Below are 16331 nucleotides of genomic sequence, written 5' to 3'. Positions count from 1 at the left end.
AGACTTTTAAAAACAATTTTATGATAAATTTTTTGTATTTATTTCTTATTTCTTTAAGCAAACATTTTTGATTAGATTTTATTTTATAATTTTAAGTCATTGTTTAAAAAAGTATTTTAAATAAAAATTGAAATAATAATTTGTTAACAGTGTTCACACATTTACAAATATAATTTAAAGTTCTTTTAATTTTGTTTAAAAGCTAATAAAATATTTAGTATTGCTTTGAAACATTTTAATTTATAATGTTATTTTTAATATAGCTTAATAATCATATTCATATTTATATTTATTTTCTTACTTTAAAATTAATAATTCATTCAAATTTATAAAAAGTATTATTTTTTCAAAACATTCACACCTAATTTTAATATCTTAAAAAATTGAGTTATTTAGTCTTTTTTAAATAATTTTACAATTCAGTTAATATTTTTTGAAAATGTATTTAATAATTTTTTAATTTAATCTTTCTAAGTTGAATTACTTGTCCAACATTTTTATATATTACCTAACATTTATTTATTAATTTAAAGGCTTTAACATTATTAATTTATATCATATATGTGTATTGAATTATTATTAGTTATTATTTGTTTATTTTTTTTTAAAAAAATAGTTAGTTAGATGTAGTAATAAAATGTAAAATATCCTAAAATGTATGGTTTAAATAAAGATCTTACATTGTACAATACCACAATAAATTGATATATTATTGTTTATTTTCGTTAAAATATGTTAAATCTTTTCATTTACATATTTTAAAAGGATTTATTTTGCATCTTATTAAGATTCACTTATACCCTTACATTTTATTAAATAACTGCATGAAGAAACTTTGATTAGAGTATATTACATTAATAAAAAATAAGATCAAAGACTGAAGCTTTTGTAAATATTATCTTGCAATTAACAAAAGTAAAATAAAGTAAAAGTGTTTAATATTTATATTAATAATTTAATCATACTGGTTTGTTAAATTAATTACTTTCAAACATAAATTTATATGTAAGAACCTAGTATTTCAAATTAAATTGCACAATCTATGTTTGACAGCTATCTTCCTGATAATTCAAAATATGGGAGTGTCATGGATTAGAATAGTAAATTTGAAGAAAACTCATAGAATTTTTATAATAGAGGCGCAAATAAAAGGAAATAATTATTTTTAGAAGAAAATAATGCTGAGATTGATTGCATCAAATACAAAAAAGATGATGAATAAATTGATTTTTTGTCAAACAATTAGCTTGACGTATTTAGCACTCGTAACAACTTAAATCACAATGATATAAACATCTAATAGAGTGAATAATATGTTATTAATTCGCCAAAATAAAATCAAAGTATTTGTTTTTTTTCATTTAAATTTATAAATTCTACTTAATCATTTTTTTTTAATTTTTTTTTTTTTACAGCACATGTCCACTCTAAAGGAATGTAATAGTACATCGATTAATTTCCTTAATAGGCCAAATAATCTATGGAATACAACTTGCATAAAAGGTTATTTCAAGATTTAAAATAGGAATAGAGGAAATCATTTCGCATATAATAAACAAGAAATGGATCGTTTCGTATTGGAGCTGACAGTGCCAGAATAAGAGACGATTAGTCTCAACAATCAAATAATTTGAGCATAAATCCTAACTTTTCTAATGCTCTAGGACCTTTTAGCAACAATTAAAGTATGTTTTTTATAAATAATTAACTTAACTTGAATACTAACTTGAACGGTATTAATGTTAGCTCAAATTTTCAAATGAATACTTAGTCTGGATCTATTGATGTTTATAAATAACTAAAAAAGATGAATCTAGTGAAATAATTTTTTCAGAAGTTATTTTAGCTTTCTTTAACTTACAATACAAAATAGTTAACAAACAAACATTATTAAGTGGTTAATGATCTTTCTTACTCTTCATCTGAGTATAACTAAGAAAAGTTATTATCTTCTTTTAATTAAATGTCTATATACTCAAAATTACTGATGCTAAAAAAACTACAATGTTGCATACCAGTTCTTAATCCTGAGACTTTTGGATGCGCTTTGTGGGATATTTTTTATGGACTAAGTATATTGACATACTTTTTTTTTATTCCAATTAACATAAGCTTTAACGTAGATTTGTTACCTCTCACCTATACCATATTATTATTTTAAATAGTTAATATAATTATATCCTTTATAAAGGGTTACTATTAGTAAGGAATACTAATACTAGACAGAAAATAAATTATTGTTAATTATGCAAAGACCTATTTATTTTTTGATTTGCTCATCATATTTATTTTTAATAAATATCATAATATTTTATGCTGGCTATTTTATGGTTACATTGTAAAACTAAAAAGAATAATTGAAAGAACAGACAATTACTTTTAGATAATCCGCAAATATCCTACTTTATATGAACTTTCTCTGCTATTTATAACATTACTTCTTATAGGTTAAATAACAGGATGCGGCTTTCATTACATAGCGTATAAAGAGCTTTAATTAAATCCTGATTCTAAAACTTGGCTATAACTACCTAATTTATCACAAGATAATAACTGGGTATCTATTTATATAGCCAGCCAATACTTTGCATTTATTACTATGATGACAGTTGGTTATGGTGATATATATCCTACTTCCTCAAACGAAAGAATATATGTTATATTTATGACTCTTTGCTCCTCTGCTATATTTGGTTATGTTATGAATACAATTGGTCATATTTTGCAAGAAAGATCAACTAAACACTCCAACATCTAAAAGAGAAAGCAAGACATAGTGTCTTACTTAAATGATAGAAACATTGATAAATCACTATAAATAGAAGTAAAAAATATTTCCACAAAAAAAAACAGCTCTAATATTTATTTTTATCATTTTAAATTTTACCTTTTTCAAAAGATTATTTTCTTAAATCAAAAACCTTTTCTTAGCATATTAAGAATCTATAAAAAATATTCTTTTAAATATATTTTAATTAAGTGAATTTAATATTTTTGGTTTTGAAAATTTTATTTAATTTCAATTATTAATTAATATAAAAAGGTTTTAGAATACTTAGATTTCTCATATAATCTTGATTAAAAAAATAAGCAAACAATAGATATTTTGTTTGAACAAATCCCAAAAAATTTAACAGATTAAATTTATATTGAATATTTTGGAAAAATTATTCAGTAAAATAAAATTCTTAGCATTAACTTTAGCAAAGAAAGTTTGGACGAATTGTCCTTAAAAATAAAGGAAAAACATCTCTATCCAAACGAATATTTAATTTAAAAAGGAACTCAAGAAGAAAGAGTGTATTTCTTGCTTTACGGATAACTAGAAATAATTATAGAGACACCAAATAGATCTCCAGTAGTCTTTTAGGAAATAAAAAAATAAGGTAAATGAATTCTAAATTACAATTTAAAAACTTTTGAGATTAAGTTACTCAAAATTTATTAATCTGCAATTCTCTTAATAAAATCTTTTATGATTAAATTAATTTAATATTTAATAAAATTAACTTTAAAAATAGGAGAATGCATTGGTTTAAGAAATGCATTTAACGAAAGTGAATACACTTACCATATAAAATCAAGTGAAAAAACAGCTACCTCATTATTTTATTTTGAAATGAAGGATTTTAAAGAAATTTTAAGCAAAAACTAGAAAGATTATGAGAAGTTTTGTGAATTAAAAGATGAAATTACTTTCGGATAGTAATATTTAGATCAAAAGTGTTATTCTTGCCAAAAATATAGTCATTCTATAGAAAATTGTCCATTAATTACAAATAATATTTCGAAAGCCAACACTATACTTAGATATAACCACATTGAGATACAAGAAAACAGAAAAACATTTGTTAGAAAAAAGAAAGAAAAATTTAGTTGTTCTTATTTGAATGATGTTAAAGAAAATATTAGAAACTTTAGATTTATTTTATCTGCTTAATACTATCCAGAGTATTAACAATTTAAAAGTTAAATCATGGCCTACGAAGATGAAAAATTTGTATAAGAATTGCCAGAATTAATTGCTTAAGATGGTATTATCATACCAAAATAAGATTAATATGAAGATGAAAATCCTTTGATTCCAATAGAGTTAAATCAGCTGCTTAATAATGTTAATTTATATTAGAATGAGTTAGAAAAGTAACATAGCAATGAGATTTCTTAATCTATGAACTCATATTTAGATGCAATAGCATAATAAAACAACATGCCTTTGGCGTATTCTAATATTAATTCTATGGAAAATAACATTAATTAAATAATTTAGTAAAGCAGCAACCACTTTATTCAATAGCAAAATTTTTAAAATTATTCGTAAATAAAAGTTCCATCTTTTTAAAATATCTTGCAATAAAATGAGAACCCTATTATAGATTCTAATCTAAAAGATAGTGTTAAAGAGCTAACAAATAAATCTAGTAGAAGAGATAGAGGAGATTCTTCTAACTTAAAAAGACCAATACAATCTTTTGGTAAAATAGTTTAGATCCAAGCTGAGAGTCAGCATTCGAGGATGAAAGCTCCAAGAAAATAAACTCAAAAAATTGGTGGCATTTATACATATGATTAATTTTAGCAGGAAGTTCAGCTGAATAATGTTGACCATAGACTTTATTTTTACTAGAATTTTGAAACACTAAAAAATTTCACAAAATACTTTCCTAAATATAATTCTGAGACAATTATTAAAAAATACAATACACATTAAAACATTAAAAAAATTCAACAATAAAAAAGCTTTAAAAACCATAGCCCTTTTTCTAGAAAAAAAAAATTTCTACGGGGGTCTATAATCCCTTCACATTTTAAACCAATGATAAATTGAGAAATTAAAGAATATTTTTATTTATTCACATAATGGTTAGTTAATATTTTAAAAAAATATAATCAAATAAGCTTTAAAAAATAAATATATAAATGAACTAAAATAAAATTATTTGTCAAATAAAACAAAACAAATTTAAGTTTTAGTTTTATTATAATTAATCAAAAACATTAATTTGTTTTATATATTTCCTTAATAAATTTAATAAATACTATTTATTTAACAATTTAACTTAAAATTATTAAAAACAAGTTAAAATATCTAAAAATTAATATTTAAATATTATAAATTTCAAATTAAAAATGAAGTTTTATTAAATTTCACTTATTAAATTATCTTAATTTAAATAAATATCTTAATTGCTTTATTAATATCAAAGCACTTTAAATTATTTCAAATTTATCTCAATAAAAATAATTTCTTTCTAAAAAAAAATCGATTTATTTACAAACAATCTTTTAAAAATTAGTATTAAAAAATTCTTTTAATCAATTTTTATTTAATCTACAACATAAAATTATTTAAAGATACAGATTATTTATTCCTTACATTTATGGTTTTTAATTTTGCAAGAAAATTCTATAGAAAGTCCTAGTTTTGATATTTGCTCATATTAGACATATAAGATTAATAAACATTCAATTTTTATTTGATATTATCAAAAAATATTATTTACAAAAAGCATAGCGAGATGATTAGAATTTTACAAAAGAGTTTAAATTACCAATAAAACTAGAAATAAACTAAGTTAGCTTAGCAAATATTCAACTAATTTAGCAGCTCCTTGAAAGAGAGAACAAAAGCTGAATATAATCTTAAAGAGGGTGACTAAATTCATGGATTTTAAGTACAGAAAATAGAAAATATTAATGATTTCAATATTACTGCATATTACCTAACCCATTTACAAACAGATGCAAAATTCATCCATTTCGATACTAAAGATAAGAATAACTGCTTAGCTGTTATATTTAGAACAACTCCTCATGATGATAAAGGTACTCCTCATATTCTTGAGCATCTCACATGCTGCGGAAGTAAGCATTTTTCTTATTTTTGATTGTCCTTTAAAATATGTGTGTATAATATTCAACAAAATGTATTAATTAATAAGGTGAGAAATACCCTGTACGCGATCCCTTTTTTAAAATGATTAAGAGATCATTAAATACTTATATGAATGCATGGACAGGTCCTGACTTTACTTGCTATCCTTTTAGTTCATAAAACTCTAAAGATTTCAAAAATTTGATGGAGGTTTATCTTGCTAACACTTTTAGTCCTCTTCTTAAAAAAAGTGATTTCTAATAGGAAGGTTGGCGCTATGACTTTGATGAAGAAACTGGTGATTTATAATACAAAGGTGTTGTTTTTAATGAAATGAAGGGTGTCTATTAATCTTCAGAAAATATTTTCTCTGAATCTTTAGCAAAGCACAGCATTAAAGATTCAGTTTATAATCACAATTATGGTGGAGATCCAAAGAGTATTACTGATCTCAGTTATTAAGAAATAAAAGACTTCTACAATAAGTTCTATCATCCTACTAATTCTAAGATTTTTTCATATGGTGATCTTGACTTCACTGAAAACCTTAAATACATCAATGAAAACTATTTTAATAAATTCTAAAAGCTTAACAACTTTGACAGCTCTGTCAAACCTTCCAAAAGATTAGAAAAGAGAGAAGAATATGTTTTAAAAGGTCCTGAAGATCCAGTAGCATTAGATAAAGATAAATAAGTAAAAATGAGTATTTCTTTTTTATGTAACGATTTAACCTAAGATTAAATTGAAGGAAATGCTTTAAATCTTTTAAGTTATCTCTTATGCGATACTGCTAATTCTCCTTTATACAAAGCACTTTTAGAATCAGGAGTTGCACCCAGCTACTCTCCTGGAAATGGATTTGAAATGCATTACAGAGAAGGCTTATTTAATCTTGGTGTTTAGGGTATGTAAATTGTTCTACAAAAATAAAATTATTAAATGTATTTTATATTTTAAATAAAGGTATTAGTGAATAAGATACTGAGACAGTAGAAAAAATTATTTTTGATACTCTCAAGCAAATTTCAGAAGAAGGTTTTGATGAAGGTATAATTAAAATTAGTTATTTACTTTAGCATTTTTTAAAATGTTATGAAAATTAAAAATATTTAAAAATTAATGAAATTCTTTTTCAAAAACAGAAATGATAGAAGGAGCTCTTCATTAAATTGAAATTGGTGCTAAAATACCTAAAGATAACTTTGGAATTATGTTAATTTAGATGTTAATGACTTAGATTATTCACGATGGAGATGTTTCTAAGGCTTTAAAAGTCACTGAAAATATTTAAACTTTAAGAAAGAAAATATTTGAAGAGAAGTATTTGTAAAAACTTATTGATAAGTATTTTTTGAATAATAAACATCAAGTAAAAATTGTCATGAAGGCTGACTCAAATTACCATCAAGAATAAGCCTAAATTGAATCTTAAAAGTTAAAAAATATCCAAGCTTAGCTCACATAAGAATAAATTTAACAAATTAAGGAAGACAATAAAACTCTTGAAAAAGAACAATCTAATAAAAATGAAGATTATTCTTGTTTACCAACTTTGGAAGTTTCTGATATTGATAGGGAAGTAGAATCTACTGAGTTTAAATAAACTACTTACAAAGATATCCCCATTTACTTTACCAATTAAAACACTAATGGCTTGACATTTTTAAGAATCTAATTCGATTTAGAAAGAGTGCCTTTATTCATTAGATAATACCTTGATTTATTCTGCACATTTATTACTAGGATAGGTACCAAATAAATGAAACACGACGAGTTCCATAAATAAATGAGTCTTTACACTACTAATTTTTCATTTGATTTCTAATCTAGCAATCGTATTAACAATAATGATGACCCTAACGGTCCTTTCAATTATGCTCTTTTGAATGTTGCTTGTATTGACAGAAATATTGAACACATGTTCGAACTTCTTTAAGAACTCCTCACTTGTAAATTATTTATTCATTTTATGATAATAAAATTAAATTTTCTACTAAAATTTTAATTAAATATTATATAGTAATATTTATGAAATTTTCTTTAAAAAAATAATTTAGCTCCTGATTTCAATGATATGACAAATATAAGCACAATTTTAAGAAACACAAGTAATGAAGTTGCTAATTCTATCATTGACCAATCTATGCAATATGCATTTAGTGTTGGTAGTGCATCACTTAGAGAAAACTTCTTTATGAAGGAAAAGCTTAAAAACGTATAATAGATTTTTTAAATATTTTTAAAAATTAAAAAATTTTATAAAAATAGACAAGATTTTTGTGCAATTACTCATCCAACTTTTTCAAATCTTAAAGCAAGTTATATTTGGATGATCTTTGTTTCTAGATGCACTGCATTATCGATTATATGATTAAAAAGCACAAAATAAAGTTTATTGTGCACGGTGATCAAAAGAATTTTGATTAAATTTATAACAATATAACTCGTATGGTTGACAACTTCTCATTTGCTTATCCTGCTTTTAAAACAAAAAATGAACCTCTTTACTTTGATGAGGATTATCCCAATCCTTTCTAAAGAAAGTATATCAACAAGTTTTTCACTTTACCTATGCAAGTTAACTATTGTATTCAATCTTTAGAAGTTCCTCACTATACTCACCCTGATACACCTGTATTAAATCTCTTTGGTAATATAATTAAAAATTTTTAATACTAACAAATTTATAAATATTTTTAAAATATATAAATAAAGCTGAATTAGTTGCAACTTCAGTTCTTCATACTGAAATAAGAGAAAAAGGTGGAGCTTATGGTAGCGGATGTAAACTTTAAGATGGTGTGATGAATTTCTTTAGCTACAGAGATCCTAATATTCTTTAAACAATTGAAGCATATGCTAAGGGTGTAAAAATGATTGCTGATGGACAATTTAAGTAAATTGAATATTTTATACAAGCAAAAATATTAATTTTTTTTCAATTTAAGTGAAGAGAATTTAAAAGAAAGCAAACTAAGTTTATTCAGCAAGTATGACAAGATCATAAATCCACAAGATAAGGGCCTTTCTTATGCTTTAGAAGGTATTTATTTAAAATTTCCAACTAAAAATAAAATTAATTTTATATTTATATTTAATTATAGGAGTTTCTGATATAGAAAGAGCAAAGTATAGATAAGGAATAATAGATGCTAACAGAGAGGTAAAATTAAAAATCATTTTCTTTTGTTTAAAATTTTTAAAAGAATATAATTAGGGTTGCAAGAGAACATGTACAAAGGAAGATAGAGAAAAATGAATGCTCTAAAGTTATTTTTGGTAGTGAATTAGCAGATTTAGACGAAATAGAAAAATCAGGTTATAGTGTTGAAGAACCTGTCCCAGGTTTTACTCCTTAAAAAGATGAATAAGAAAATGAAGAAAATTGAAAAAATAATTAAAATGGCTTTTATATCGTAAAAATAAAAAGATTATTGTTTTTTATTATTTAATTATAGTGATTAATAAATAAAAATCATATTTATAATTATCTGTTATTTATAAACTGCATTTGATTAACTGAATAAAAATTTAAATAATTCAGTTTTTTTATATCAAAAAATACAAACTCATTTATAAATAATAAATTAAATAAATTTTTCACCTAAAAAAATACTTTAATATTTTTTCATTAATGCTTTATTGATGAGGTATTATTAACAATATTGTCATAATTTTTGAGCCTAACAACTAAAATAAAATTTGAAGATTATTTTTTTTATTGTTTAAAAAAATTTTTTAATTGATAAATAAAAAATTGACTATTTTTGTTTTGGAATTGAAATAAAAAGGATAGTAAAAATTATACACAAATGAATTAGCAAGCAAATGCAAAATAAAATAAAAAACTTTAAAATGAATTTAATAAACAAGCAGATTAGAGAAAGGAGAGTAGGGATAAATAAAATAGGTGTTTTTCTTAGATAAAAAATTTATATCTGTTCTAAATTAATGAAATATTTAACTCCTTTTAAAGGTCAAAGCCCTTTTCAATTATTTTAATAACTGTATATTATCTTCAGTTTTTATGTCTACTTTATGATTACAACAATGAACAAAAAATAATTTCAGGCGACATTATTATGAAATATATTTTTGAATTCATTGATAAATTCAGAGGTTCAAATGTCATAAAAAACTAAAACTTTGATTAATTGAAGCAAACCTCAGGCATAAAACCTTATGAGTATGTAGTTGTAATTTCACTTGGATTCCAAATACTAACAATAATTCTTCTACTTCTATTATCTTATCTAAAAAGTAATTTGCTTGCTCAAATAAAAATATTAGCTACAAAATATGTATCAATATTTTTAAAATGCTACCTGTATTTGTTTCATTTTATAGTGACACTTAGCATTGTGTACACAATCAAATCTGAGAACACAACTAATTCTTTTCTTTATTTGGCTTTAATTAACTTTTTTTGTTCTACTTTAACTTCTATTTTTATAGTTCTACATGATTTCAGCTACACCTTTAAATACTAAGATTATTTAGCCAGGGAAGATAGCTTTTACTATCTGATAAACTTTATAGAAGAAACACTAATCTGTTTCCTTGAAGGTTTAGAAGTGGACATAGTTTAATGGTTTATAGGAGCACTGATAGTCTAAAAAATAATTTACTCAGTTATGTTTGTCTCTTATAGAGATGATCTTTTATCTAGACTGAATATCATTTATTCCATCATTTGTTTTTTATTTTGGTTTTGTACCACTTTTGTTGAAGATACAAGACTAAATTAATCTTTAGATTCAAGTATTTTGATTTTATGTATACTACCTTTAATATGGAAGCTTTCTGAATATGTTCAAGAAAAAAAAGTTCAAAAAATAATTAAGTATGGAATGGATCATTTTATAAATTAATAACCCAAAGGCTAACAAAAAAAAAATAATAGAGAAGATTATTTCAATCTAGATTATTTCTGTAGACATATTTCAAATCTAATTGACATGGATTTACTAGATTATTTGTAGGAGGCTAAAGGAATGATGTTTGACCGGATATATACAGATCATGTCAATAACTGTATCAATAAAAAATGCTTTTGCAATGATTTCAAAGATTAAGATTAATCTAATTTTCAATCTCTCTTTGATCAGCAAACTCGTAATTAGTTTTTGTGTCTCCTTATTTCTTAATTGTAAATAAAAAAATTAAATTATTAGAAATTATTTTATTCATTTATAAATTTTCTCATTAATAGGTATAATAATTTTTTGGCGAAGAACTTCCAAGATAAAAACAGAAACTATGAGAAGCTCAAATTTAGCTATTTTTACTTTTTGATAGAAATTTAATAAATTCCAACAAAATCCTTTGTTGAATTAATTTAAGAGCTTAATAAATCTAATAAATCTGCCACTATTTATAAAAATTAGTATACTCTGCAAGAGATTTATCATGCCTGCTTACAATCTTTTAGTTTTTTTTGGAAAAAATCCTCAATTTAAAACCAAAGGCTAAATATGATGTCTGTAATTGATTTCTCTGACTTAACAGAAGAAGTATCTATTTTAATTCGTGACTGTTTAATTGAAAAGAGGGACTTATTCATTTATTTGAACTAAGATCTTATAGATTTAAATTTTCTTGTTCATAAATTTTGGAACTTCTTAGAAAACTAAAAAAAACTATCATTAAAGATAACTAGTTTATTTGACATATATCCTAATTCAAAGTATGTGATTAGTTTAGCTTAAATATTTACACAAAATTTTGACATCTAAAGAAGAAAATTTTCAAAGTTTATCAAAGAATCTAAATAAGTTATGAAAACTTTTTTAAAAGAAGAAGATTATGGTATTGATCTATTTAATCACAAATCTTGTATGGTATTCATCACTTTGATTGAAAATTTAGGATTTATTAAGAGGGCATCTAAATCTTTTGAAATTCTTTTTGGAGTTAAGTATATAAATCAATAATTTTTCTCTCATATTTTATTTATTTTTAAATAATTAATGATTATTTTCTATTAATTTAAATATTTTAAGATTAACTTTTTCTAGGGTTTTCAAATCAAAAAATATTTTTATATTTTTAATAATTTATCAACCTTAAATTTTTAAATTATTTTTATACTTATAATTTTTATTAGCTTATGTCCCCCTTCATTTTTCTATGCTTTGTTTTTGAATTATTGATATAAAATATTATTTGCTTTTACAATTACAATTATTAAAAAAATTAGAGCTTAAGATGTAATTGGAAAGAGCTGTAATATGATGATGCCTGATTGCATAGCAGGAATTCATGATGATTCTTTAAGACACTTTGTTGAAAGAGGTAATATGGTAAATTTAAAAAAAGGTATCATTTTTGGTTTTGGAAAGAGGAAGAATGGATTTATGTTTCCAGTTCATGCAAGAACAAAATTAGAGATATATCAAGGAGTAGATTTTGGTGTCAATGGATATTTTTAAGAAGTCAATAAAGATTTTGATTACTTTTTATGTGAAACTGAAGGAGGAATTTTAGATGTTACAGAAAGAATTTTTAAACTAGGATTTTAACATATTTTTCAGCAAAACAAAAGTAAATCATTTTTAAAATAATTAATTTTTAATCTATTTTTTAGAAAAAATAGAAAACATAGATACTTGTAGAATCATTCCATTAGTTGGCTTAATGGTTCAACAAAATTCTTATGCAAAATAGCCTGGTTATGTTGATACAATTATGTGTGTTCCTGTAGAGAACGATTTGGTTTCTAAATTTAGAAAAACAAAGCTGATAGATTTAAAATCTGAATCTGAAGAGCTGTTCATGCTCTTAATAAAATTAGATTAGTTTAAGTTTTATAACGTATCTTTAAGAGTAGAGAGAATAGATACATCGATAGGTGTATCAGTAATTTTTGTTGAATTTAGAAAAGTCAATAAAATTAGAGAGTATTCAGAAATATTAGAAAAACTAAATGACCTTAAAAAAGAAATTTAAAATTAGTTGAACATAAAACTGGATTTGAATATAAATTAATCTCTCTCTTACTTAAGTTAGCAAAGTCCAGAATCAAAATTTACAAAATAGTATTCTTTATGTTAAGTCTAAAATAATTAATTTAATTTAGACGAAACAAAACCCGCTTCATAAGTATTTAGTCCAATTATCAGTTAAAATAGAAGAGATTTTTACTAATCTTAATTTAATACAGCCAACTCTCCTTAAAGAAAATAAAATTCACCTAATTTAAATAGAAATAGTATTAATTATAACTTTACACTTGAAAATTAGTTTGTTGATTTTAAGTTAACTGATAGAATATCTATTACATCACGAGATATTGAAACACCAAAGAATAGCAAAACTCCAGAAGTATATTCACAAAAGTAAATAAAATAAATTTGAAATTGAGCAAAATTTAACTTTTATTATTTTCTATATTTTAGATACTCTAAGACATAATTGGATTAAATTGTTGAGGAGCAATTACTTTCTTAGGATAATTATAGAAGTCCTATGCTTTCAACTCTTTCATCTAACCAAATAGACAATTTTACTCTTCTAAGTAACAGACAAAATCCAAATATCCCAAATTCATCTAATCAGTAAAGAATTTATATTTTTTTTATTTAATCAAAATTCATTCACTTTTTATTTAATATTCATTGAATTTTAAATAATTTTATAATATTATTTAATCTAACTTATAAATTATGTTTTTAGATTTTTATAAAACAAAAAATTTTAAATATTTGTTTAATTAATTAAAATATAGTTTTTAATTTCGTATGAATATTTATAAATAAAAATATTTAATAAAATAAAACATATTTTTTATTTTAAATTAAAATTCTTAATAGCTTAAGTTTAAAAATAGTAGATTTGATTGGCTATTATTAATTTATATTTATATTATTTTAATAGGATGGAGTAGTTTAGAGAATAAATGAAGGATTATTTATAATACTCTAACAGCAATATTTATAAAAATCTTCAATTTAAAATTAAACTAAAATCTTTTAATGATTAAGAATTAACAAATGCTGAATCTAATCTCTAACTTAATGACGTTTTTGTTAAAGAATTTGCTAATAAAGACTTGAATAATAATTACTTTAATCCATCAACACAGTCTAATGATGGAAATGATGATGCAGATGAAAAGAATTACATGAAATAAATGGATGGAGATATATTTTTAATAGATTAACAGTCATAAATTTCTTCAGTTAAAGATCTTAACCATGAAAAATAATAACTAAAGAAATAGATTCTTGATAGCAGAGCTCCTAAAATTGCTAGGTACTTCATACAGATAGGTTAAAGCTGCTCGTTTGTTTCTCTCATCATCCCAATTTTATTTTTAGGTTTCTTTGTTAATTTTATGCTCAATTAAAATTTAAAATTTGAAAACTGTATGCTATTTTATGATATCATTAACAGTACCAATTAAGTCACTCATAAAGTTGAATAGACTCGCTTTTATTAGTCAGGTATTACAAGTATACATATTTTGAATTTAAAATCAGAATTCTCAAATTATTAATAAATCGAATTATATAATTTGTAATAATTTAAATAAAATATTGCTTTATTAATGGGTCTAAAACAGGATGAAAATGGAGCTAATTTTATTGACAATTTCAAATCTTAGTTTAAAAATTATGATAACATTTTGACTGATGTGTCATTCTTTATATGGATATAATCAATCCTTGTCTTTGGATATTAATATATACTAAGCCCAAGTGAGCCAGATGCTCAAGTCCCTGTCTATAGCAACTTTATTTAATTCATATAAATTTTGTAACAAGCTTTTGAAAATAGTTTAGAAGATTCTAGGAACAGTTTAAATTAACTTGTAAATTTGATTTATTATAATTTAATTTTTAATATCATAGTAATTACATTGGCTATTTTAATTGTCATACCCATTGTATTAATCGTAGAGAAGAAAAAAAAAGACTTTGTTAAGCTAATTTGCACCTATCCTAGAGACAAGCTTGATGAATACTTAGAAGAAACATGTTTTGCTCTTAAAGAGCATTATATAGAAAATGGTCATTTATTTTCCAAAACTAAAGATGATTATTAAATAATGAGATAAGCTACTACTCATTTCGGAACTGGTAAGCAATTCGTTGATTTGATTATTTTTACATCAGCCTAAAATGGAAACCAACAGCTATCAAAAGTAGTAGATGACTAAAGTAAAAAGAAAAAAAGAGCTATAAGCTAGACTATTTCCCTAAATACTTAAAAGATACAAATCATTGTTCTAACTACAATTTGCTATGTTGCCTTGATTGTTTTGCCTTTAATATAATACTTCTTTGGGAACTATCAAATAAATAAAATATTTTTTTAAATAAATTTAGCTGAAAATCTTAGTTAGATAAATTTCTAGATTAACAGAAGCTATTCTGAAATGTACCTTAACCTCAATATGAAAATCTTTAAAAATAATCCTCCTTTTAATTAATATAATTTATCATCATAATATTTTGACGATTTTTTCTCTATTTTGTAGAAAAATTAGGATTTAAATAACTAATTTTAACAACTTTAACAACAATTGACAAATTATGCTAGCGATGATTAAAATGAAGCCAAAATAATTTCAAATATTCTCTCAAACGACAGTTGCTAAGTATTAAACGACAATTTAAATCTCATAGATAACTTTACATTATAATCGCATGGGAATATAACATAATATTGTACTGGAAAAGAAAATGAATTTTTAATCAAAAGGGGATTAGTTTTGTCTTCTCAGTATTTATTTTAAACATGCCAACAACTGAGTACTTTCTTGAAATAAGATTCTAGTGATATTCTATAATTAGCATAAAATTTTGATGACTAAAATAATCTTCATTCACTAAGTCAAATTAATCCAGAATTAGATGCTTCTGTATCTATTTGCTTAACCCTTGTTAAGCAAAACATTCAAAACTAAACAACAGTTTTATATTCAATTTTTTACATACTATTTAGTTTTTAACTGTTGATATTAGTTATTATTTATTACTACCTCTGGAGTAAGGTTCATTAAGAGATTAGTCTTAATTTCCATAAGATAAAGAATCTATTTACCTTCTTTTCTATTGATTAAATACTATAAAATTCTTATATTAAAAATTACCTCACTGGAGAAATAAGAAGTGATGTAGTTCAGTGATATATATTTCTACTCATTTTATATCAATTCTAAATATTAAATTACTAGATATTTAAATTACCAGTTTTTTTATCCATTATTCTTTTGAATTTAAAGATTTTTGATTGTTAAAAATATTCTTCTCTTTAAAGAAAAGAAATACAAGTTAACAATAAAAATAATCATAATTTAGTACCATTAAGCTGCTATAATTATAAAAATATATTATCAGCAAATTTTTGAAAATTATGATAAAAATTTCAAACCATTTAATTAACAACTAAATAATTAGATTTTTTATTAAATAAATATTAATAAATAAAAATAAATATATTATAAAAA

At 23.0% G+C, this 16331-nt stretch overlaps 4 protein-coding genes across 4 annotated transcripts; 3 read left to right on the top strand and 1 right to left on the bottom strand. All coding sequences in view use genetic code 6, as the record gives it.

Moving 5' to 3' along the window:
* Positions 1 to 1003: 1003 nt before the first annotated feature.
* Positions 1004 to 4828, top strand: TTHERM_00826850 (cyclic nucleotide-binding domain protein; the record flags this gene model as incomplete). Its single annotated transcript, XM_001031332.3, has 5 exons — positions 1004 to 1343; positions 1416 to 1816; positions 1874 to 2824; positions 3044 to 3386; positions 3522 to 4828. 5 exons carry the CDS (start codon positions 1004 to 1006, stop codon positions 4826 to 4828), a joined length of 3342 nt encoding a protein of 1113 aa, XP_001031332.3.
* A 691-nt stretch (positions 4829 to 5519) lies between these two features.
* Positions 5520 to 9267, top strand: TTHERM_00826840 (peptidase M16 inactive domain protein; the record flags this gene model as incomplete). The annotated part of the gene is made up of 10 exons (XM_001031331.2): positions 5520 to 5865; positions 5943 to 6782; positions 6842 to 6925; positions 7021 to 7827; positions 7936 to 8093; positions 8147 to 8528; positions 8594 to 8774; positions 8827 to 8921; positions 8983 to 9041; positions 9085 to 9267. The coding sequence occupies 10 exons, from the start codon at positions 5520 to 5522 to the stop codon at positions 9265 to 9267; spliced, it is 3135 nt and encodes a 1044-aa protein (XP_001031331.2).
* A 947-nt stretch (positions 9268 to 10214) lies between these two features.
* On the bottom strand, positions 10215 to 10568 carry TTHERM_00826830 (hypothetical protein; the record flags this gene model as incomplete). Its single annotated transcript, XM_001031330.2, has 1 exon — positions 10215 to 10568. One exon carries the CDS (start codon positions 10566 to 10568, stop codon positions 10215 to 10217), a length of 354 nt encoding a protein of 117 aa, XP_001031330.2.
* A 160-nt stretch (positions 10569 to 10728) lies between these two features.
* TTHERM_00826820 (transmembrane protein, putative) lies at positions 10729 to 16010 on the top strand (the record flags this gene model as incomplete). Its single annotated transcript, XM_001031329.2, has 6 exons — positions 10729 to 11027; positions 11091 to 11795; positions 12078 to 12421; positions 12474 to 13215; positions 13276 to 13434; positions 13754 to 16010. 6 exons carry the CDS (start codon positions 10729 to 10731, stop codon positions 16008 to 16010), a joined length of 4506 nt encoding a protein of 1501 aa, XP_001031329.2.
* Positions 16011 to 16331: the final 321 nt, after the last annotated feature.

Source organism: Tetrahymena thermophila (genome assembly GCF_000189635.1).
Source record: "Tetrahymena thermophila SB210 genomic scaffold scf_8254637, whole genome shotgun sequence".
In the NCBI taxonomy this organism is placed as follows: Eukaryota; Ciliophora; class Oligohymenophorea; order Hymenostomatida; family Tetrahymenidae; genus Tetrahymena; species Tetrahymena thermophila.
Note: the sequence above shows the minus strand (reverse complement) of the source record. Positions and strands in the feature narration are given on the sequence as shown.